General features: G+C 45.5%; 1 protein-coding gene across 13 annotated transcripts in view; it reads right to left on the bottom strand.

Annotated features, from left to right (window-relative positions):
- The window catches only part of AFDN (afadin, adherens junction formation factor), a 136,455-nt gene that overhangs the window by 87,613 nt on the left and 24,652 nt on the right, over positions 1–24,190 (bottom strand). For 8 of the 13 annotated variants that reach the window (XM_080805330.1, XM_080805329.1, XM_080805337.1 and 5 more), the window contains exons 2-5: positions 11,364–11,559; positions 8,072–8,187; positions 5,764–5,927; positions 2,895–3,055 (exon numbers count right to left, since the gene is read on the bottom strand). In XM_080805330.1, the coding sequence (XP_080661456.1) occupies positions 2,895–3,055; positions 5,764–5,927; positions 8,072–8,187; positions 11,364–11,559 (637 nt within the window). The remainder of the gene's footprint in view (positions 1–2,894; positions 3,056–5,763; positions 5,928–8,071; positions 8,188–11,363; positions 11,560–24,190) is intronic. The other 5 variants (XM_080805338.1, XM_080805334.1, XM_080805332.1 and 2 more) reach the window with 3 other exon arrangements.

Here is a 24,190-nt window from a genome sequence, read left to right on the forward strand (position 1 = left end):
TCTAAAGATATTTTATTAAGTTACTTCCAAAAATGGATCCCCTCAGCTAGCTATGTTTCTCATGACTCACGCACCCCTGAGCACACTTGGCTATTCCTCAAGGAATCACTGAGGAAATGATCATTTCAATCACGTCAAACTCCTTCCTAAGAGAACCTTCTGGGTCTGTCAAGCGAAAGGTCCGCGTACCTTAGGCATCTCTGAGAACTCTTCTTGTTCTTCCAAAAATTTTACTCCTTTCTTCCTCCTCTTTGTATTTTCTTTCCCTCCTCATTTTCTTTTTCTTTTTTATTTTTCCTTAGGGCATATATTTTAAGCCATTTCGAATCTTCCAGCAAACAGGACAGGACAGCTATAAACAGACCGGCACCCAGAGCTCAAGAGTGACGGGTTACATTACCCGTGGAACTAGGAAGTGGCCCGCTCTCCCCACTGCTCTGAGTCACTGATGCTGCAGCGGAATGTGTACCTGAGACTCAGTTAGAAGAAGGCTGAGGGCCCAAGTAAACACGTGACAGAGCCCGTGTGGCTCCCCGTGGGGAACACATCCCCGACACAGCACCCGGTGTGAGTTGCAAAGACACGGAATCCCTGGCAGTTTCTGTCAAGTGACTGAGCACATCAGAGCCATGGTCCACAGACAGCCCCACAAAAGCAGACAATACAGGCTGAGAGAGAGACTAACACTGTTCGCATGAACGTAATATGGGCGTCAACACAGCCCCCCATGGGTCTGCCCCGCTGTCACACATGCAGACTGGATTACAGTTACGATCGTCATCTGGGTAGGGGTGGAAACCCTCTGACTTGGGCGTGGACTCCAGAGAATGGGTCCACCGTCGCAGAATCGCTGCGGGTCCCAACATTCAAAACCCTAAACCGAGTGAGCGAGCAAGCAGGTACAGAGTGGACAACAGGCCACCAGCAGCTCCCAGTCTGTGAGCATAAGGTCGGGGAGGACCGCAGGGCGGGTGGGCCCTGCTCGGTCAGACACGCGCACAGAAGGCCGGATCGGTGATACAGTCCTCACATACACGGCTTCTTTCTGAAACTCAAAATGACTATGCTGTCATTCGGTAACAATCAAAACTAACTGACAAATTTCTAACAAATATTTTCTTTGCCGAATACAATTACAGGTTAATTTATTTTATGTCAAATAGCTAAATAGCTAAAAACATACACGCCCAATTTACAGCTAAAATAGTAAAGTCATCTGTTTTAACTCTCTCTATGATGTGCTAGAGTCATCTCTAGCAGATGCCCGTAAGCAGAGGAGACAAGGTAGGGGAAACGTGTACGGAGCACGCTGGCGCTTAACTAAAGGGGCTGACGGGGACAAAAGCTGAACTTCTCTACGTGTACCTTGTTTTGCAGATATGACTTGGGGAACTACGAAGTTAAGTACATGAAATTTTTAAGAAACAAACCTCTAAAATCAAAAGCAAAACAAAACGAACAAAGCGAAGTATAAATCAGTATGACCCCACAGTCAGGGATCTATGCTGTGATTTCAGAGCATAGTAATTTCATAGTGTACCTTAGCGGGCATACTCACAGACAAGTTTCCCAAAAAGCTTAAAATTTCTTCAGTATCACACTGTTGTTAATATTAGCATTATTTTTCTTTTGATATTACTATTTATTATAAAGAAAAATCATTACGTTATCAGTATTAGGTGCGAAGAATTTTTATCCTAAGAGAAAAGATACTCAGATCTTCTGAAATCAAAATAGTAAAAAAAAACCCAAAAAAAACAAAAACAAAAAACAAAAAACAAAAAAACCCAAGGTATTAAAAGTATTTCCTAGCTCGTCCACAGCACAGGCACACAAGCAAACACTAACCAGGAACAAGGAGCAGCCCCAGCAACCAAATCTTTGTCCCACTACAAAGAAAAGGAGCCCATGGAGAGACAGCAGCTTCCTAGCCGGGGGCAAGAAATGCACCGGGTGGGTGCACCAAGTGTCCCGTCACACAGGGAGACCGAGAGCACTGCGGACACGCGAAAGCCTGAGGTGCCGGCGGAGGACACCCGGGCCGCCTCAAAGTGACAGCTCAAGAATCAGGACAGTAACAGCAACAGATGGAAAAATACGGCCAAGTTTTAGCTCTACGAGTTCATGGAAACATTCCACAAGCACTGCTCACCTGTGCTCACCTGTGGACGGTAACAGGGAAGTATTTCTCCCCCAGAACCCTAGAGCTGCATGTTCGCGTGACTGAGGAGAGACAGCAGGAGGAGAAGCGGCCCTCCGCAGGGTGCTGTCAGCAAACTCTACAAGACCAACAAGCGCCCAGTGACGCACCCTGGAGGGGAGCTAAGAGGCAGGACCGGAACCCGGAGTGACAGACACGCCAAGCAGGGGCCACATGCGGGTTCCATGCAGCCCCCGACGTGACTGGACACTTACTCTGAGGCCACCGGCAGCACGTGACCAGTGACAGAACAGCAGACGGCACTAGGAATTAGCCTCAATTCTTTTGCACGCGACAATGGGGCTGTGGTTTCTATTTCATTTTTCAAGAATCCTTACCTCTAGGAAAACCGTGAAATGGAAGATGAAACACTGAGAAATTTGGGATTTGCTTCAAAACAGTCCAATTTAAGAACAGGAGCAACACATGCAGGAGCAGAGACGAGACGCGCGTCATTAATCACAGGCGCTGGGAACCGTGTCTACCGTCTCCTTTCATATGTATTTTCCAGAATTAAAAAATGAAAACAAAAGAAGAGCCACACTGGGGAGACTGTGTAACTAAACCTAAGGCTTAGGGAAGGGAACTCCCGTACTTCAAGCCAAGCCGGGCCTGTAGCAGCCCGGCAGGGCGCAGGGCGCCGGCAGCGCGGCCAGGCCCGGGTCGGCAGCGCGGGGAAGCCCGCCGCGGCTACCTGAGTCCGGCCGCCCGTCCGAGCTCCGGAACTCCTGCATCCTCCTCTCCAGCTTCTGCTGCCGGCGACGCTTCATGACCACCTCCGGATTCGAAATCGTGCGCGTAAAGCTGGTCTCAGGCATGTCTTTGTAAACCTCGGCAGCCAGTCGGGAATTCTCACTGGAAGACAAGAAAGGCACTGGCGGTGTTTTCTCAATGTCGTGTTAGAGCCGTGCTGCAGTCACACACACGCGCCCCTGGCGGACGGACTTGGGGCTCGCTCTGTCCCGTGTGCCACGGGGGAGTGACACACGCTGACGAGTGCTGCGGGTACAAACCGAGGTTCCTCTCATTACAAGCAACACACTAAACTAAAGGGAAATTTATCATCAAGATCTCCCAATGAGTTTATGTGACTTAATTACTGTGGATTCACCAGTCATTTTAAAAGAAAACTGTATTAATTACACGTCAGGAATTTCTACCAGCGTTTTCCTAAAATAGACAAAATGAGCGATAAAACATTCCAACCATAAGAAATAAAGGAACGAACATACTTTTACTGAGTAAAACTTTTAAAATTACAGTAAATCTTGAGCTCAAATAGTATGGTTTATTAACAAAATGATTTACCAACATTCACTTTCTTGAAGCTAAATTTTCAAAAGGAAAAGGAGTCGAATGACAAGGAGTCAAGTGTAGAGAATGAGGAGTTGAAGACTGCAATTAAAGAAGGACCAAAAAAAAAGGAGGACCGATGACAAAATTTTGATAAATACACCTTAAAGGTGTCATTTTTAATCATAAAAATACCGTAGTTAAAAACCAATCAAGCACTGGGGTGCCGGGGCGCGGGGGGCGCAGTCGGTGAGCCTCGGACTTCTGGTCTGGGCTCAGGTCATGATCTCAGGGTCCTGGGGCTCCAAGAGCAGCCCTCACAGCAGGGAGTCTGTCTCTCTGCCCCTCCCCATGCTTTCTAACAGCAAAAAATCAAGCTTTGAATCAGCCCAACTGAACTGATTTAACTCATTTTAAGTGACTAATTTTCTAAACACAGACAATCTATCACCACGTAAACTGCACTGATAAATGGGACAAGCCACAGCCCGTGGCTCCAACGCTCCTTGTCTCTGGCATTTCTCCTGCGCCAGCACTGGACCTCCGTGAGCTCTACTGCTCATGCTGGAGGGAACCTTACCACGTAACACTGCGCTCGAGAGTTTGTGCTCATTACGCAGACATGATGCCTGAACCCTCTCTGATGTGATCCGAAATGGGCCCAAGTCCGCTCTAAAGTAAACACCATTAACTAAGGAACGGTTAAGTGTCTTCAACAGATACAGAACGCTGTTGCTAACAAAAAGAATAGAGACGGTCGGTGAGTGTATAAAAAGACATCTGCCTTGTTAGTGATAAAATAAATGCGAGCTATGGGAGCTAGTATGCACAGTTCCCAGGGCAGGAGGAAGCGGGCAGGCTCGTGGGCTCTGGGAGACACTTCCAGGGGCAGCCTGGCGACGCGTGCGTCCTCAGGCTGCCCAAGCTGTGGTCCGGAGCGCTCCCAGAGCTGGAGAGCGAGGATGCCCATAGTAGTAGTGCTTGTAATACCAAAACACCTGGGAACTACCTACAAGCACACAAAAAGGAGCCAGTGAGATAAAATTAAAAAAAAAAACAAACCGTGAGACCACGACATAATCATCTAAATTACTTCATGCTTTTGTGACAATACATCCTTGTGAATGTATATATGCATTTATGGGACATATTCCAGTGGAAAAATGTCATTTGGAAAGCTCTAGTTTTAAAAGCCCGTAATTATATTTGTTTAAAAACTCTATATAAACACATAAAGTATATATTTGTGTATGAAAAGCAAACTACAGGGACGCCTGGGTGGCTCCGTCAGTGAAGCGTCTGCCTGCGGCTCAGGTCATGATCCCAGGGTCCTGGGATCGAGCCCCGCATCGGGCTCTCTGCTCAGCAGGGAGCCTGCTTCCCTCTCTCTCTCTGCCTGCCTCTCTCTCTGCCTACTTGTGACCTCTCTCTCTGATGAATAAGTAAAAAAAAATCTTAAACACAAACAGTACCTACGGTTCTCTTTAGGTTCCTGTGAGGACAGGTGACTCCTCCTCTCTCTCTAACAAACCCGTACGCTGACTTTCTACCGCGAATGCTGTCACCTCCGCACTGGAAGGACAGCGCGGACACCACGCTGCAGGCCCAGCCAGGGGACAAGGGGCCTTGGGGGCAGCGCACACCATGCCTCGGGCCTAACGACCAGACTGACGCACGTGAAGACGGCAGGACGAGGCCAAGCTCTCCCACCCAGGGGGAAGGTCAGCTTCCTCTGATGTCTTTTCCATCATCATCAAGATGCCGGGATCTCCCTCACTCCAGCCCTGAGGTCAGAAGCTCAAAGGCCTTTCGAGAGGAAGTACAGCTAGGACGGGGCTGGTGTGACGACGTAAGGAAGGGGAGCTGGCGGGGCTGCAGTCAACCAGACGGGGCGTCTGACCCCCAGCTAGTTCGGGCTGATCCTGCCAACCTCGGGGGAGCAGTCAGTGTAGGGAAGGACCGCAGGACGGCACTGCTGCCTTAAGGACCGAAACACCAGAGACGAAAGGCCAAAGATGAAGAAAACACCGACCTCAGTCGTCTACTCTGAGAAAACACGACTGCTCCCCAGTGTGCTTCTCTGGGACTAGCAAACCCACGAGACAGGTAGGGTAGGCCGTCGGCCATAACCCTTGCTTAGGTGAGACCCTCCCCCCACACAAGAGCCAGAGGCGACCAAATTAACTTCCCAATGGATATTCACCCTCTTCACAGTTTCTCTGGTAATTTAATGAGCAAAGGGAAATAGAGGTATTTCCAGAATTACTTACATGTCATCCCCTTGGAAAGGCCTATCATCCTTATCAGATGCCTGCCTCACTGCCTCTTTTTCTCTCTTCTTTTTCTCCTTCTTTTCTTTCTTTGAGAGAGTTCTCTTGAAGTTCTGGATAACACCTTCTTTCTCCTGCTTTTCAGGTCCGTTGCTTTGAGCCTTCTGGTGAAAGCAGCATCGTTACTATGATGGCTGTTACACAGAGTCACAGAAAGGTCTTTACGGCCACGCTAACCGCGTGTCGTGTGCTACCCCAACACCCAGCTACAGGAACGGGGAAAGGTCCAGGCGATGGGAACGTGCTTTACCTTGACTGGGCTAATGGTTACAGGCATGTATTTAGCAAAGCTCAGTGAATTATACATCCAAGATCTGTTTCATCGTGTGTATATTTTACCTCAATTCAAAACTAATATGTAAGCAAACAGAAAACCAAACCCACTAAGAAAACTAGGGTAGGAATCATGAAATCCGATTTTCAATTAATAAAAATCCAAATAATTTACATAAAGTTACTTTTAAAAAAGAAGCCTAATCAAAATACGGAAATAACTGGGGTGCTGGGTAACTTGGTTGAGTGTGGCACTTTTTTTTTTTTTTTAAGATTTTTATTTATTTAATTGACAGACAGAGATCACAAGTAGGCAGAGAAGCAGGCAGAGAGAGAGGAGGAAGCAGGCTCCCTGCTGAGCAGAGAACCCAATGCAGGGCTTGATCCCAGGACCCCGGGATCACGACCTGAGCCGAAGGCAGAGGCTTTAACCCACTGAGCCACCCAGGCACCCCGAGCGTGGCACTCTTGATTTCATTTCTGGTGATCGTCTCGGGGTTGTGGGATTGAGCCCCTGCACGGGACTCCGTGCCCAGTGCAGAATCTGTCTGTCCCTCTCCCTCCCCCTTTGCCTTTCCCCTTGCTCTAATAAATAAAATCTTAAAAAAAAAAAAGGAAATAACTGTTTAAATCATTATCAACTTCATATTTAACTTCAAAACAAATGTTAAGCATACTGTAAGAAGCTGCCTTTTTTAGAGCAAAATCATTAAGTACTGTTTGTGCTAAGACTTCTGATTTCTTTCCCAGATCTTATTTGTCTGCTTGTTAATTCTTAATTCACAATGCGGCCTGCTAGCAGATGACACAGGAGCTTTTTTTTTGTTTGTTTGTATAATTAATAGGGTGGTAAAGAATCAAGCAAAGTATGAAAGAACGGTTACTGCACCAGGAAATAAGAGCCTTCTGCTCTAAGCTAGCATTTCCATTTTCCTTCCTAGCTGCTTCAGCCTTGTCCTAACCTCATGAGGGCTCTCACGCACATGGAAGCGGATCTCTGGCCCACTGCAAGGCACCTCAGCTGAAATCAGGGGGCACGAATGAAATAAAACATGGACCAAAAGAAAAAAAAAGAGAAAGATGTCCATTATTCCTTTATATGAATTTGCTACAAATGCCAAGCCACTGAAGCACATAACAAGTAAGGCCGAGAACACACTCTGTGTATCTAAAACTCTTCGGCACAGAACACCGACATCACAGAAATAAAGTGGAAAGTCTCTGTTTCCAGAGTAAACAATGGCACTCTTTCCCAATCTGTTGAGGAAAATGATTAAACAAGATTTTTTTTCAAAATACTCTTGACTTTTGCATTTGCCATCACTTGTCAATACTGAATTCCAGCGTAAGCTGCCACTTGATTTGACACAGAGATGACGGCTAGTTTCGAGTCTTGTCTGTGTTTCGTAGTGCTCCGCAGAACAGCGGCACAGGAACCCCCGTCTCCCGACCCCTGAGAGAGTTTCAGCATCACGGCATGACCTCAGCCCAGAAAGTCTGCTAATTTCTAATCTTACACAGGGTATGAAAAAGGTTGAAAATGTGCCCTATTAAGTTGTATCTGAAAAATCCACACATAATAGGTTATTAAAGTTCTATTTTCCCTTATGATTCTTATTAAAATATATCCTGACTTTCTAATCTGGTAAAAAACCTGGGGCTGATTACCTGATCAATCTCTTAATAACAAAAGCTTCCATAATGCTTCTTTGCAAAAGTAAACAGCAATATTGGGGATTATTAAGCGAAACAGAGGATGAAACAGAGAGAAGTAGAGGTCCTTTCCATTTGTTTACTGGGAGAAGGGCAAAAAAGTCATTTAGGAAAAGCAGCAGGCGGGACAGGTCAGTGGATCCTCTCATTACCGTGAGTCTGTCCTTCACCACGGTCAGACCTGGACCCGAGAAGCGGCCAGCATGGGACGCAGCCAGCATGGGACGCGATGCAGCCAGCATGGGACGCGGAGGGACCCTACCTTAGGAGCAAGGGCATCATTCTCATTCTTAAGAACAAATCTGCCCTCTCGATCATCTTTATTCCAATTCAACTGAACAACAAGGGGCTTCTCATCTATATCCAATCTTCTTTCTTCTTCAAATCATGAAATGAAAAAAAATTAAGTCATGGTTATTCAACGGCACCAGCTAATACAACATTCTTATATACGTTTAATTTATTACTATGCTAATCCCAATTAGCATATGTTAATCAGCACAGCATAGCTACCTAATGCTAATACAATATTCTCATATACGTTTAAATTAAGACATAAAATACTTTATTACCACAAGTACTTACTAACATGCTGAAACGTCATTTAAACTGTTATGTGCTAGTTTTACTTTCACTGTAATATATAATACCATGTACCCAGTGCCAAACACTGACCAGGGCTAATGTCCTCATGACATTTAGAATCCAACTGGGAAAATAAGGGAAATATACACAAACTAGGAAAAAAAAAAGTATATAGGGCTTTGCTATCAGCGTAATTCTGTAAATCAAATTATCTCATATATGCAATTGGAAAATAAGGGAACAATGTTAACATAACACAGGAGTTCTGCCCACCTGTGAGATTCCCTTCCCACACAAGTGTCAGTGACTGCTGTACTCTTCTTTCTATCCCTCGTCTCCCAAGCTCACCAGGTCCAGCCCTCCAGCACCTCCCACCATGAAACCAGCATCCCATGTCCTTGTCAGGGAAGCGCTAGGGTTAGAATACTCCTTCTCGCTCGCTAGGCATGTACTGGTCAGGACGGTGACGGAGTGGGCATCCTGAGGGCCTGGCACACCTTGGCGGCTTAGTAGAAGCCTACAGCTGGCAAAGAGCATCCACGGGACTGCAGAATGTCCACACTGAGGGCGGCAAACACAAGAGGTGGAAGCCAGCTGGAGAACCACCATGGTAGAGGAAGCAGGAATGAACGGGACAAATTTAAAGGATAAAAAGACTTATACAGGCTTTTAGTAAACACTGTTTATAAACAGCAATGTTAATTATAAGAATACAGAAATAACAAATTCTAATTTATTATTTTATGAACTGAAAATATGAGAAATGAAAGAGCAATAAATTAGGGAATGGATGAAGTTTGAAATTCCTGCTACAAACCAAATTACCAAGTTCTTCTTGTTGCAAAATTTGTACTAGATCAAAATCCTTCACAGCGTATTTTTAGAAAAATAACTTTGAGAACTAAGTTGAAATTTTAACAGTAAAATAAAACTAAGGGTGAGGTATTCTAAAGCAGAGAGCCTGCTCATTAAGTGTAAACGCAGTCAGGGTCCTATCGCAACTCTGTAACTTTAAAATCTCTTTCTGCCTTAGTGGGTCTCACGCTGTTGTTTTTAAGGGCAGAACCCTGTTTATTTTCCCGAAGGAATTTCAGGATTCCCGAAGGAATCCTGAAACACAGAAAGGAGAGGAGCGGAGTCTCGTGGGCAGGAGGGTGCGGCTCAGGGCCTGGGCTTCCGCACGCTGGACCTTCGGTTCGCAGGCACGAGGCGAGGGGCCCTCTGAAACATCAGGGAAATGAGCTGCACCGGGCGGACGCTGCAGGCACTGCTGGCCGCAGGCAGCCCCTCGTCCACACTGGACTGCCTCGTCCCCTCTGCTAGCGCCACGGCAGGGTCAAAGCAGGAGTTCCGTGGTGCTGGACAAAACCAGCAGCGCTGCCCCAGACCCACATGGACAGGAAATGAGGACCCACAAACCCATCAGGGATGAAAATTTTAGTCTTCCCTGCATTTTACGTGCACAATTTTTTCAAACATCTATCAAGCTGTTGTTAGAGTATAAATACTTATTAACTTGTCTGAACTGAACTACTCGGTAAAATGAAATGTTAAGTATTTCCTTTGACCCACAGGCGCCACTGAAAAATCACTGACACCCTACAAGCTCCCTGATCTGAAAACTGAGAACAAGCACACGAGGGCTCTCCCTGCACGAGAGGCACAGGTGCAGCCCGCTGTGATGAGCACCACGTGTGCAGGGACAGAGTCACCCTGTCCCAGCCACTCACCTCTGGGCGTGGGCAGCTTCCCCGCCTTCTCCAGACACCTTTATTGGGCATTCACCCCCTTACAGGTAAGACAGTTTACTTTTTAATTAAGGGAAATTTAAAAGAAACTTTATCAAAATCATTCCATTTTTAGATCTCAAATTTCAATCTTATGTATTATCCCAAACACTTCATTTGGTGGCTTTCAAATGACCAAAAAGTAAAAACACAAAAAGGTCTGAAAGTGAGAGGTATCTTCTTCTCGATAACCTGGTTATAAGGATTCCGAGGTAAAAGAAAAACTCAACCTCAGAAAAACCATCCAGAGCGAAGTACCCTCTGTTGTGAGATCTAGCTTTGGGATCATCTGCGTGTGGGACGCCCTCATGACGTTACTAGAGTAGTAAGTGAGCCTGGCCCACCTAACATCCTACTGGAGAAAAGAGTGTGAGGTCATACCCAAATTCCACACAGTACAAAAGTGCTCCCGAATTCTGCATGTACACAGAAAACTGTAATTTTGAAGTTGAGACAACTTATGTTCAAAGAGGGCTCGGGATGGAATTGAACAGGTATCACATTCCGGTCTGGATGGAACGTAATCTTTCATGTGCTCATTAAGAGCTGCATTTTTTATAGGTGACTCAGTACTTCCGAAGGACTCATAAAAATTTTAGAAATTTTCACATTTCTAATCAGTCTAACTTAAAATTGCTGCTTGATATAGATACATAGGATATTTTCAGAAACTTTAAACTTAATTAAAAACAAGGAGAAATTACTAACTACCTATGACAATTTCCTCAAGATGCCCTAATTATCCCCAAAGAAGAATGAAAATATACTGCCTCACATTAGAAAATACTCATTTTTGTAAGACTGATGACTCATACTCACATAACGTCTAATGGGGTTAAAATTAACTGTCATATTATATATAATCTACACGTAAGAGTTCCAAGAACCACGGCTCCAGAAGCAAGCAGCGCCCTGCGTCATCGGTGCATGGGCGACACCTCGGGCTGCCAGCGAATTTTAATGAGCACACACCATGCTACATATCCCTGCTGACCCAGCGCCTGCACGCTACCTTCCCGCGGGGTCTCACACTGACATTTCGCAGACACGCCACACTGTGCCTGCCCCTCCAGAAAGAGAAGCCCCCGTGGGAAAGTAGGCTGTGACCGGACCGCCCCGTGGACCAACGCGCGTCTGGGGAGCTGGGGAGCCCCCAGCAGTGCCCCAAGTGTGCGCACGGACCTCCACTGACGTGCACTTCGTAGAGGGAGTACTTGGGGGACGAGAGCATCCGCATGTCAGGCCGGAATTTCTCCGCCAGTGTCTCGATCACATCCTGGGTGGTAGCAGTACTAGACACCCGAATGCATTTCGTTGCAAAGTTTCCAGCAGCTTTATCTTGAAAATAAAATCTCATCACTCCATGAAACTCCAAATCCTAAAAGAAAACAAAAAGATACGATTTTGGAAAAATAACATTCTAAACTCCTCGGCCACCCTCACTGCCCCCAGCGCCACTGAAGTTCACTGGCTCGTCGGTTCCTCCCACCCATCGCCCACCACACTAGCCCAACCAGTCATCCACCTGTGACAGACACCAAGGATCCAGCCACAGTCTCGTTCAAAGCAAGTCAGATGATATCACTCCTCCCCATTACTCCTGGCAACGACCATCCTACGGGCTCAAAGCCCATCACAAGTGAAGATTTTCTCTAATTCCTTCCAATCTATTTGCTGATTCTTCACTAATAATTATGACCTAATAATTGTAATAGTTATGGGATATTAGAATGTGGCTAACTGTATAAACCACATGAAAAGTAAAGCAGAAAATGAAACACTGACATATATTTCTAACCCCAAAGCTTTACTATGCTTGCTCAGACCCTGTCAGATCACTAGGCAGAGTCTGTCCTACCCACTTCCCACTGCCCCAGGGAAATACAGGGTAAGTTAGCATGTGTGTAAAAAGAAAACACACACACACACACACACACACACACACACCCCACTGAAGCACAGATCTTGGGTTGAAACAGGGCCACTGATTATGGGGGTAACACTGAAAAAGCTTTATCAGTTAGCAAAATGGGTACTAACAGCCCTGCTCCGGTCTCTCAAAAATCCTATAAACTACGTCTTTGCACAGCTCAGGTCAGGTGGCAAAGAAAGTCAAACAACATCCTTTTGGGAGGTTTGTCTTTTACTCTGGCAACCCTGGACCTCCATGAAGTAACAATACCTGTGGAAGACGCCGCTGAACTGTGACCGTGCGTGTCAGCACGGCACCGTACCACTGCGACCAGCACTACAAGCACAACATTCCTGGTGTCAACACTAGCTCCTGCGTGCCAAGTCCGTCCTATACTTCCTCAATGCCGAGAGCCGTCGCCCCTGCAGGGCTTCCCCAGCTCTCCTTTGCCGGCTGGGCCCCTCCCCTCACCCGTCCCCTGGCCTATCCCTCTCATCATCCAAATGTTTCCACTTCAGGTTACACTCTCCCTACCCACCCCTCCTCAGGCTATCCTAAGACGGCACAGGAGGAAACAAGAATTACTCTACACATTTAGTTGAATAAATTTAGGTCTCTATGGGAGTCCTCCTTCGATCCCAGGATTCTGATGCTCTCATCACCACTACTGCTCTGAAATCATCTTTAGATTACACTAACAGTCTCAAATATTAATTGGCAAAACTACCCTGGCTCCTCCCATGCCTCATGCTTTATAGATGAAGTTAAACCAAAAAGGCAAAGTAGCCTCCCACTTGATCATTTTGCTAACACAGGAATCTTCCATCATTTGCGGCACGACTGAGCCAGGTGCACTTAGACCAGAAAGCACCACTTTCTCTGGTTAACTGCCCATGAACACCTCCATGCTACCAGATGTCAAAGATCGGGGAGCAAATGCCCAACTGGGCAAGAACACAGAGGAAACCATCAAGAATGAATCTGGTACCGCAAGCATGGAAAAGAGGAGACCCCTCAACCACCCTCATGAAAATGCCTTATGTACAGATTACTACCGTTTTTAAGAGGAAACTACAAATACAAAATCTCCGTTATTAATGTGGTTTTGCTACTGATCTCCCATAAAATGTTGAGATAAAAGGAAAAAAGGAACAAACCCAAGGGTAGAGATCCAGCAAGCAACAGCATGTCTACAGAGAAATAGTATTTCTGTTGATGTTTTTAAAAAAACAAATCTCCAGGTTCTAGAGCAAGCCTAAATAAAGCAGCCTACTAAAACTACCTTTGATTTCATTTGCACTAGATAAATGCTAATACATATTAACTTAGTTTGCCTGGTTACCTCATTATCACACAGAATACCTGAGTATAGCTATTACTAGAATAACACCGGCATAAATTAATACATTAGCACTGTTTAATTATTCAAAAAATAAGTTTGGCCTGTGTGACTAAGTCCACAGAATTTTATCAGACCTGAGAAGATCGATAAAATCAAGTTCCTGAACCTCAAAGATCGGTGTGTAATGACCAAACCAACTGTAATAATAACTAACATATATTAAGGGCTACTGTGTGCCAGATACTAGAGTTCAGCATTTAATTCCTCGAACATGAATTAGGTACTGTTAGCATCCCAACTTTACAGGGGCTACACAACAAGGTCCACGGAGGTTTTACGTCTGTCTGAACTCAGATCAGACAGCTTGCTAAGGAGCAGGGCTGAGACACAGACAGCATGAGCTGTCCCCTGAAACCGCAACTCTTAAACCACCATGCCCTAACCCTCCTTCAAGACGCTTCATCTTCCAGAGGAAGATGGGTATAATGTCTTCCGTTTCTTTACAACAGGTAGAAGAGGGGTTCCATAAAAACAGTGAAGAGAAAGAATTCTGACACTCAGAGGGGTCAATAACTTGCCACAACCCCCCCCCCCCGACAGATCTGGCATCCAGATACAAGCATCTCAAAGCTCACTCTGGGATCGGAGGTGAGGCTGACACCATGCGCAGTGCCTGATGAATTTCTCTACTAGCCCGTGAGCCTGCACGCTGCGGGGTGCAAGGGACACCTGGAGTTTGCAGCAGGACAGAAATGAGTTGGCATTTCAACTTAATAGCTGTGTCTTTGAGTGAGCTCTCTGATATGCATGTGAGCTCCAATTTCCTTCATTATAAAATACAAATAAGATTGTTTTGAGGAGTAAACTATATAAAGAACGAGCACTCAGCACTCCCACTAGACAGAAGCTTTCCTGAGGGGCCTCTGATTCATTGTTCTAGGCCCTCCCTCAGTCGCTAGTACATTGCTTCGTACATAAAAATAACAACAAATTTGAGTCAAAACTTCCAATAACAATATCCAATTCTTCCAGCTGTGGTTCATCTGTTCTGAACTGATAAGGACTCTGGGACAAAACTTTAAATCTGTAATAAGCAGCCATGAAGTTTCAATGACAGGCTAACAGTTATAATTGTACAAAGACAAATGCTTCCTTAACAAAGTCCTTACACAAACTACCCAAAAGACAACAATATTTAAAATTAAAAAACACTGTTGTAGGTCCTCCAATACCTAAATGTACTGCCCACTTCCTAGCAGCATATTTTCAGGAAGAAACTTGTGTTTGGAGCAGGCAGGCCAGTAACTGGGGTACACCGGGGCAAGCACTATCCTCAGCTAGGGCAGCCACCATGCGCCAAGCACAGTGATCTAGAGGCAGAAGATACAATGTCTCACCTGTTTTCCTTTCCTTACAGGTTATTTTTCCTGACAGGAAAACAAGTTTCTTTCTTCCCTAAAGGTGTATACTTACCTTTGTATAAACTTCTCCCTGAGAAATATCACCACAAGGGTTATTACAATGGAAATGGAACACTACTTGGGGTGGACTTAATGACAACTCAGAAACAAAACCAGTTTAATATTTATCAGAAAGAACAGACCAAAAGCAACGACAACCCCAAACCGCAGAAGGCTGCATCATAAATTACTAGAGAGCCAATGCAAAGAACTAAGGGTTAAAGGTGGAGATTCACTTTTAAGTATTTTACCAATATCTTAATCAATGAAACTGATCATCAATTTGCCCTCCCCAAACCAGTAAAAACTCACCAGGGCAATCCTAAATCTCCTTTGCCCAAAGTACTCAGAAGCATTGGTTCTAAAGCCAATCGGCGGGCAGTGCTAGTCCGTCCTCCTTCTCAGTGACCAGCACTCGTGTGAAGCCACTTCCAGCCCACAGCAAAGCACCGCTGACTGTAATGGGTAGTAATCCGACTCCCCGCGGAAAAAAGGGCCTTGGACAGTACACACTGCTTTATTACACACAAAAAATTCATTTCTAACGCTGGTGCTTCCAAAAATAGGTGCAAATGTTAAGAAAAAATACGGCTGTGCCTCAAAACACACACACATTGTTAGTACATAAATTGATCAACTAGACAAGAGCCATCTGCGTGTTAATAATTTAGGTAGAAGATGGAAGAAATACTTGAATATGGGTTTTTGGAATCTTACTTATATAAACACTGTTTCTTAAACACCAGTACTTCAAGGATACTCTTTAAAATTACATGCATTTCAGGAAAGCTTAAAATAAGTAACAACTGTAAAATGACATCCTGGCCAGGCTCACGCTTACTCCCCCCACAGCACTCATTCCCAGTGGGGCTCTTTCCCTGCCCTTCCGGCCTACTCCCCATTCCTATGAGGGGGGCTCCTAAGAAACCCTACGTTTTCTTTTTAAAATATTATTTATGGGGGCGCCTGGATGGCTCAGTGGGTTAAAGCCTCTGCCTTCGGCTCAGGTCATGATCCCCGGGTCCTGGGATCGAGCCCCGCTCTCTGCTCAGCAGAGAGCCGCTTCCTCCTCTCTCATTGCCTGCCTCTCCGCCTACTTGTGATATCTCTCTCTCTGTCAAATAAATAAATAAAATCTTTAAAAAAAAATTAAAAAAATAAAATAAAATATTATTTATGTATTTCTTATCAAGTATAATTCACATCCAGTGCTACGTCAGTTTCAGGTGGCGAATACAACAGTTCAACTACACAGAGTTCTCAGCGCTCACCACCGCAAGTGTCCTCTTAACCCCTTCACCTAGTTCACCCAAACCTCCCCAACCACCAGTCTGTTCTCTGTATTAAGAGTCAGTTTGTCTCTTTTTTCTTTGCTTATTTGCCCTTTTTCTTTTCTACTTAAAGGATTCTAAATCATGTCTGCACCCGACATTGGGCTCTAACAACCCAAGACGGAGAGTTGTAGGCTCTGCCCACAGAGCCGGGCCAGCGCCTCTGTTCTGTTTCTAATGGCACTAATTATAGCACCCTGTAAATGGTACCTTACAAGGTTTCTGTAAAAATTAAATAAATGGATTTGTTTTATACTGAACACCCTTCAGGTAACTACAGAGTATAGATTAAGAGTTTCCTCTTGGGGCACCTGGGTGGCTCAGTGGGTTAAGCATCAGGCTCAGGGCATGATCTCAGGGTCCTGGCATTGAGCCCCACATTGAGCAACCTGCTCAGCGGAGGGGGGGGGGTGTCTGCTTCATGCATGTGTGCTCTCTCTCAAGCATATACATAAAAATCTTAAAAAAAAAAAAAAAAAAAAAGAGCTTCCTCTCTTCACCTCCAAACCCAGCTCTACAATGAGGTAGAACTGTTCCAGAATCTGTTTCCTCTTCCGTGAGAAAGGACTTCCACAGGGCACCACTGCTCTGTGGGTAGGAATGCAAATGGGCATACAATCACGTGAGAGCATGCATCTCTGACCCCGCAATCATATTTCTATAATAAAACGATTCAAATATCTTTTGTCTGAAAATAAATCTGTAATCTGTTACACACCACAGTGTCCTCCTGTTCAAGTGGGAGCCAACTACTTTACCTCTAACATCTTGATGCCAGTTCAGCAAAGGTGAGAAAAACCAAGTTTACTGAACTAGGGGAAAAGTTATCTTTCAGGTGGAAAGCAAGTTTTCTGGACTAAAACACACACACACACACACACACACCCTCAAAGACAACAAAGCACATCCCCCATTTTACAAACTCTTAACAAAAACCCATCCGGTGCACAAACACCTTCACACACTATAAATGGGCCGTCACCCGCTGAAAAGCACAGTGCGCTGCGAGAACCAGGAAGCCCCCCTAGTATCTGAGACACTCAGCGGTGCGGCCGGCAGGTACTTCTTACCACTGTCTGCCCCCGTGGCTAACACTTGTGAGCCCGGACTCTGCCAAACGTCACCGCGAGCTAAACCTGCGTTCCACTGAGAGACCCTAACGGAATCAGCAATCTACCCAGTTCCTAAGTCCACATCATGGGGGGTGGAGGGGGCGCATCAAAAGTGAAGGTTTTCCCATGGTACTCTCAGAATTTTTAAGTCTCCAAATAGCTACCACACATACACATACTGTGGACTGAAACAAGATCAGTTAGACAATACACTGAACCACCTGACAAGAGAACAATCATCACATTCATGATCAAAGACTATGTCTATATTTCGGTGTAGTCTTTAAATATATTTGCATAACAGATATACACAAACAACCCTAAATGCCACCAATCTGGTGCAGAGGTTAAAATCAACTTTGCCAAAGATTCTTTGGAAGTCTAATAAAGCCCATCAATCTGTTCTCTGAATAAAAACTTTAAATGCATTAAATAAAATACAAAAGATTACAAAGAAAACAATTACATTAAAACACAATTATTAAAATAATTTTTGGGGTGCCTGGGTGGTTCACTTAGTTAAGCATGTGCCATGGGCTCAGGTCACGATCCCAGGGTCCTGGGAGCAGGGAGCCTGCTTCTCCTTCTGCCTGCTGCTCCCCCTCCTTGTACTCTCTGTCAAATAAATAAATAAAACCTAATTTTTAAAAAAATACGTAATTTTTAAAGACCATAATATAGTAAAAATTAGTGCATCTTTATTAACACACTAAATAAATTCCAGAGTTGATTCACACAACTCTAATTTTGTTTTTTTTTTTTTTGGTTTTTTTTTTTTTTTTTAAAGATTTTATTTATTTATTTGACAGACAGAGATCACAAGTAGGCAGAGAGAAAGGCAGAGAGAGAGGAATAGAAGCAGGCTCCCTGCTGGGCAGAGAGCCCCATGTGGGGCTCGATCCCAGGACCCTGGGATCATGACCTGAGCCGAAGGCAGAGGCTTTAACCCACTGAGCCACCCAGGCGCCCCACACAACTCTAATTTTGAAGTAGATGTGAGTATAATCTCATTAATGAAGAAAATGATAAATTTTAGGTAGAGGTTAGTAAGAATTTATTTACTAGCAATAAAGATATAATCACCTCACCCATGTCCAAAGAGCTGTGGCGTCCGTTCTTGGACGTCAGGTCAAGAAGACCCGCGGCAACCGCAGTGCGGGCAAACTCGCCGGCCAGGCAGGACACCCTCCCTCGGCACTGCTCCACAGCAGGAGGGGGTGGCTTTATCCCAAAGCAAACACATCTCCGATAGATAGCTTCACCAGTTGGGCTTATTTTACCCTTTGGTATTATTTAGGCCTATATTCAAACGGTGGTTTATGAATGATCATTTCGCCCCCATTTACTAATGAAACGGTATACGGTAGAACAGACTTCTACTGGGTACAATGGCCTCTGGGAAAGGAAACGGGGTAAGCAGCAGCTCCTGGAATCTTCATTCCAATTACTCCTGTGTACACCCTGGGCTACAAGGTAAAATGCAATTCTTTGTCTTACGATAGGGGACAGTTAAACCAATTTAGTTTGAGAACAGTTTTTTGAACTCAGCACCATGACATGTGGGACTGGACAGTTCTGCACTGTGGGAGGTGTGCTATGCACTGGGATGCTGAAAGCACCCAGCTTCTGTCACCTGGATGCCAGAAGCTCCCACCCAGCTGTAAAACCAAAACCATCTCCAGACATTCGCATACGTCCTCCAGGGACGACAGGGCGCCTGCAGAGAACTGTGGGTTTAGAACAAGTCTAGTCCCTTTCCAGAATGGCCTTCTAATTCTAGTTCCTCCAACTGTTGTTCTCTTTCCTGCGACAAAATTCCAAATCCACTTACACTGTCCACGTCTCTCCTGAACACATTTGTGTTCTATCCACCCGGCCTGATACCATTTCCAGAACTCATCACCAGGACTCCCAACATGTAGTTCTGATCAACTCTGATACTGCTGTTTCTAACACCACACCTGTAATGAATGCAATGTAAGATTACATTAGCTTTTCGCTTATTGCCTAATATTGTTGATTCTCATGGAGAGTCCAGTAAATTTAAATTCCTGAGTCATCTGCATGCCAGTTACCAATGAGGACCATTTCTCCAGTGTGGCGCTAAACCTGGGGCTAATCAGCCTCTGAGAACAACCGGCTCCTCATTCATCTCACTGTACTTAGACCCAGGCCGTCAACACGAGAATGCCAAGAGACAAGAATACTGCTGAATTCCTTGATGAAGTCCAGATACACTATGGCGGACACATTTCCTTGATCTACAAACCTGGTAAACCCTACTGTCTCTCCCACACATGTGCACACACGAAATGCCACGTTCTCTCTGCTGAGCCATGACGGCTCCTATGAATGGGATTACACGGCATCCCTAATCCCAAGACAGCGTCCCTTGCAGTCTGGCCACAGTCATGGGGAACATTTCCATGAACAATTTTAAGTTCCCCTTCCCACAGTGCCCACATGTTCAGGTTACACAGTGGTTTTAAAGTTTTTACTATGTAACAAACACCTTTATGGAAATATATATTTTAAAAATTAGATACTAGAATATAAATATATATCATACAGCAACTAAAGAAATGTTAACATTTCTTTATAAATCTTCATTTGGAGGACAAAAAGCACATAATAGGGTACGTGTAACGACGTGACAAACTCGGGGAAAAAATATTTCCAACTAACATGGCAGAAAAGAAATATAATCTTTCTGATGTAGAAAGAGTTCCTGGGGGGCTACAGGGGCCACGGGGCTTCGGACCACCGTGGAGATGAATCAGAAAGACTGCGAGCTGAGCGCGCTCAAGCTCAGCCTGGATGATGCTGGCAAACAGCTCTCCCCTCAGGAAGGGCCACGGGGAAAACTCACCGCCGCCGCCCTGACGCTGGGCTTCCACATTAAGAGCCCGGAGCATGGAAGATTGGAGGTGAACCCCTGGGCTGTGGGCAGCCAGTGGTCCCTGCGGTCCTCCTGGTGGAACTGGCAGGGGACAGCGGTGGCCGCCCGCACAGCCAGACGGCCGGCGGGAGCTCCAGAGCCTGTGCTGGAGGACCCCGGCGGGAGCAGCACCTGCCTGGGTGCTGTTCCCTAATGCCAGCCGTGAGGCCTGGGAGCCGGGCTCCACCCACAGACACCACGGGTGCACCGGGGAGATCCTCCTGCCTGGCCCTGAATGGCTTCCGGGGGACCCTTCTGGGCACATCCAGATGCCTCTTCCCTCGCAGCCCAGCGCCCCACTGCAGCACCCACTGAGCACCACCCGTGGGGGCACGGGAGCCCACGGGCCTGACGTTTGCTGCTGCACCCCGTCCCGGCCACGCTGCCCGTGATGGGGGTGGGCACACCACCAGTCTGTGGCCCGGGGGGCTGCCTCTGCTGCTACCGCGGCTGTGGGCCTTGGCCTTGGCTTGGCTCTGAGAATAATTCCTTCCTTGCTTCTTCCCCCCATAAGTAAATAAAAAATAAGAGTTCCTAAAATTTGAGAAGAAAAACACCAATAACTCACTTGAAAAAATGAGCCAAAAACCATTCAGAAACTATAGACAGCTCAGAAAAGAGGTAAACAGGACTCAAATATCAAAAAGGACGAACAAGCTCACCCATGACAAAATGACTTCAAATAAAGGTATTACAAGATGCCATTTCTCAACACTCAAACTGGTAAAAACCTGAAAATTTAACAACATACTCTATTTTGGGCGGTGGCCAAAAAAAAAAAAAAAAGGTACATAGTCAAGGAGCAGAGTGTGGCAATATTAGGCAAAATGAGCCTGACATGCAGCCCCGCTTCTGCAGCCCCATCCCCAGCCGCGCCAGCACAGACTTGGGGCCTGAGCGCCTCACCAGCCCGGCTGCGCAGGCACGAGTGCGCACGGGACCCAGCGCAGGGCACCGGCGGTGGAAAGGCTGCTGCTTTCGGGCAATGCCGCCACTGGCAGGAAGGAGGAAGAGCTCTTTCCGCCGGGACGCAGCCCGGTCAGCTGGAGGAAGCAAGGAGCAGGACGGTGCGCACCGCAGGCCTGTTTCCCGTGGAAGTGCAGCAACTGCACTCGGTCACATCCGCAAGAGGAAGCCAGGAAGGCAGCGGAGCCTCTCTACCTGAGACGGACCACAACCTCAGCGGCGGAGCCGCCTGATTATTTTAAATAACAAAAATTAAATTTTTTTTAAAGATTTTATTTATTTACTTGACAGACAGAGATCACAAGTAGGCAGAGAGGCAGGCAGAGAAAGGAGGGGAAGCAGGCTCCCCGCTGAGCAGAGAGCCCGATGTGGGGCTCCATCCCAGGACCCTGGGATCATGACCTGAGCCGAAGGCAGTGGCTTTAACCCACTGAGCCACCCAGGCGCCCCAAAAAATTAAATTTTAACAAAAAATAATCACTAAAATTTTAAAACAAACAAATTAATGTCTAACATTAATATACAGGGTGGTTACATTACTATACAGAAAAAAGGGTGGTATACAGGGTGGTTACATTACTATAGAGAAAAAAATATTTTTTTCAAGTAATGTTAGAAAATAGTATTTTGACTTTACATTCCTGGTAGACTCTACTCTAAGGACAAATATCTTGCAAAGAAATATTAATCTTCATTCAGAAGTCCTACTGCTAATAGCAACACTGGCATTATGTGTGATATAGAACTATTTGATAGAATAAAACAAACAAGTCATTGTGTTAATATAGTTATAAAACAAGATTTCAATTTAAGAGAAGGAGATAAAATTTTTTTAAAAATCAAAGAAATTAAGTAAAAACGCTGTAAGGCCAAATCTAAACAGGTAACATCAGAAGAAATTCACGGATCCCCCCCACACCCCAAAAGTAAGTGTCTCCTAGTTCTTCCCATGCAGAGACCTTGAAGCAAAAGATAAGCTCCAAAAAATAAGAATGTGTAGCACAGAGACTATGATCCGAACTACCACTCTCCACTAAAAGGCATCAGGGCTCCTTGGAGAAATGGCTGAACTCGGGTGTACGTCAGAAAATGGACAAGATGAGTTTGGTACGTCTTGTTATGCTAGAAAAAAAGGAAGGTCTCAAAAACTAAGTGGCTCATTCAAGAGAACCTTCAAGTCAACCGAAAGGTGCACCTGGCCAAATCTGGGGTAATCTGAGTGCCGGCCAGAATGATGACTACAAGTGACCGAAACACAGAGCACATAAAAGTACAGCAGCACTGCCAAGGGCAGCCACGCTGGGGAAGCAGCGCAGGTGCCTGCACCGATGTGCGGGCAGAGGAGAGGTGGCAGACGTGGGCAGGATGCAACAGGAGCCTTCAGAAAGACGAATTCTTGCCATTTGCGACGACATGGATGGATCTACAGGGCACAGTACTAAGTGAAAGAAGTCAGAGAAAGACAAGTACCGTATGATCTCACTTGTATGTGGAATTTAAGAAACAAAACAAAATAACAACAACAACAACACCCACGAAGGAAAAGGGAAGGAGAAAGAGAGAGAGAGACCAAAAATCAGAGTCTTAACGGTAGAGAACAAAGTGACGGACATCAGGGGAAGTGGGTGAGGGGGTGGGGGGAAGTGACGGGGTTAAAGAGGACACTTATGAAGGGGTGCCTGGCTAGCTCAGCTGGTGGAACACATGGCTCTTCGTCTCCAGGTTGTTGAATTCAAGCCCCACAATGGACGTAGAGATTACTTAAAATAAATAAATAAAATCTTAAAAAATACACTTATTATGATGAGCACTGTGCAATGCACAGAACTGCTGAGTCACTGTACTGTCTACCTGAAGCTAATACAACCCTGTATGTTAACTATACTGGTATTTAAATAAAAGGCTTATTTTAGAAACATGAAAAAAAAAAATCCTCACATTCATGATAGTAAAGAAAACCAAGCAAGCCAAAAACAAAATCATAATCACTGTCACCACTGCAGGTAACTAGGGCACCAACTCCTCGGCCTGAAAATAAGCAATTAAAGTGAAAGAACTCAGAAACTCAGCTTTCCTTAACTTACATGCAGAAAATTTGTTTCTATTTTTTAAAGAAAAATTCCAGCCACTCAGTGTGACAGAAATGATAGAACTAGAATATCACAATTTTGTAAGGCCTCCTTGATTAGGCACAGGTCTACAGTGCCGCAAATCTGCCCTGGAGGGCCAGCGGGACAGGTCCCCTCCTGTCGTGCAGCCAGTGGGAGGCCACAGCCCACAAACAGCACTACTTAACCAAGCATTCTTATCAAATAGTTGAATCTGAAGCCAATGGGGCTTTAAAGCTATGGAAACAAGTCAAATGCCAGCACCATCCCCGAAACAAAAAAGGAAAGTCCAGAATGGGGATATTCTCTAGGAAAATTTAGCCAGTTTTTTCCAGCATGTCCAGCTGGAGAGGGGTGGGAATGCTCCGAGACATAAGCTAACTAAATATGACATGTGGACCCTGTTTGCATCCTGACTCAGATAAATTAACTGTAAGAACAATTTTTCCAAGAGACCGGGAAATCTGACACAGGTTAGATAATAGAGAACAGTAAGAAAATATGGTTAACTTTGTTGGCAGGATTACTGCATTACGGTTAGATTTTTGGGGATACACACTGAAGTAGAAGAAAACCATGTCAGCTTTCAGGATTTGCTTTAAAAATAGTTACTAAAATAACAAAACTAATGCACTTAAGAACAATGAAATTTTGAGGGCGCCTGCGTGGCTCAGGCGGCTGAGCGTCTGTGGTTGGCTCAGGTCACGATGCCAGGACCCTGGGATCCAGCCCGCATCCTCGCATCCTCGCATCGTCCCATCCTCGGGCTCCCTGCTCAGCGGGGAGCCTGCTTCTCCCTCTGCCTGCGGCTCCTCCACCCTCTGCTCCTGCTCTCTCTCA

The sequence above is a fragment of the Martes martes genome (assembly GCF_963455335.1).
Source record: "Martes martes genome assembly, chromosome: 6".
Classification (NCBI taxonomy): domain Eukaryota; kingdom Metazoa; phylum Chordata; class Mammalia; order Carnivora; family Mustelidae; genus Martes; species Martes martes.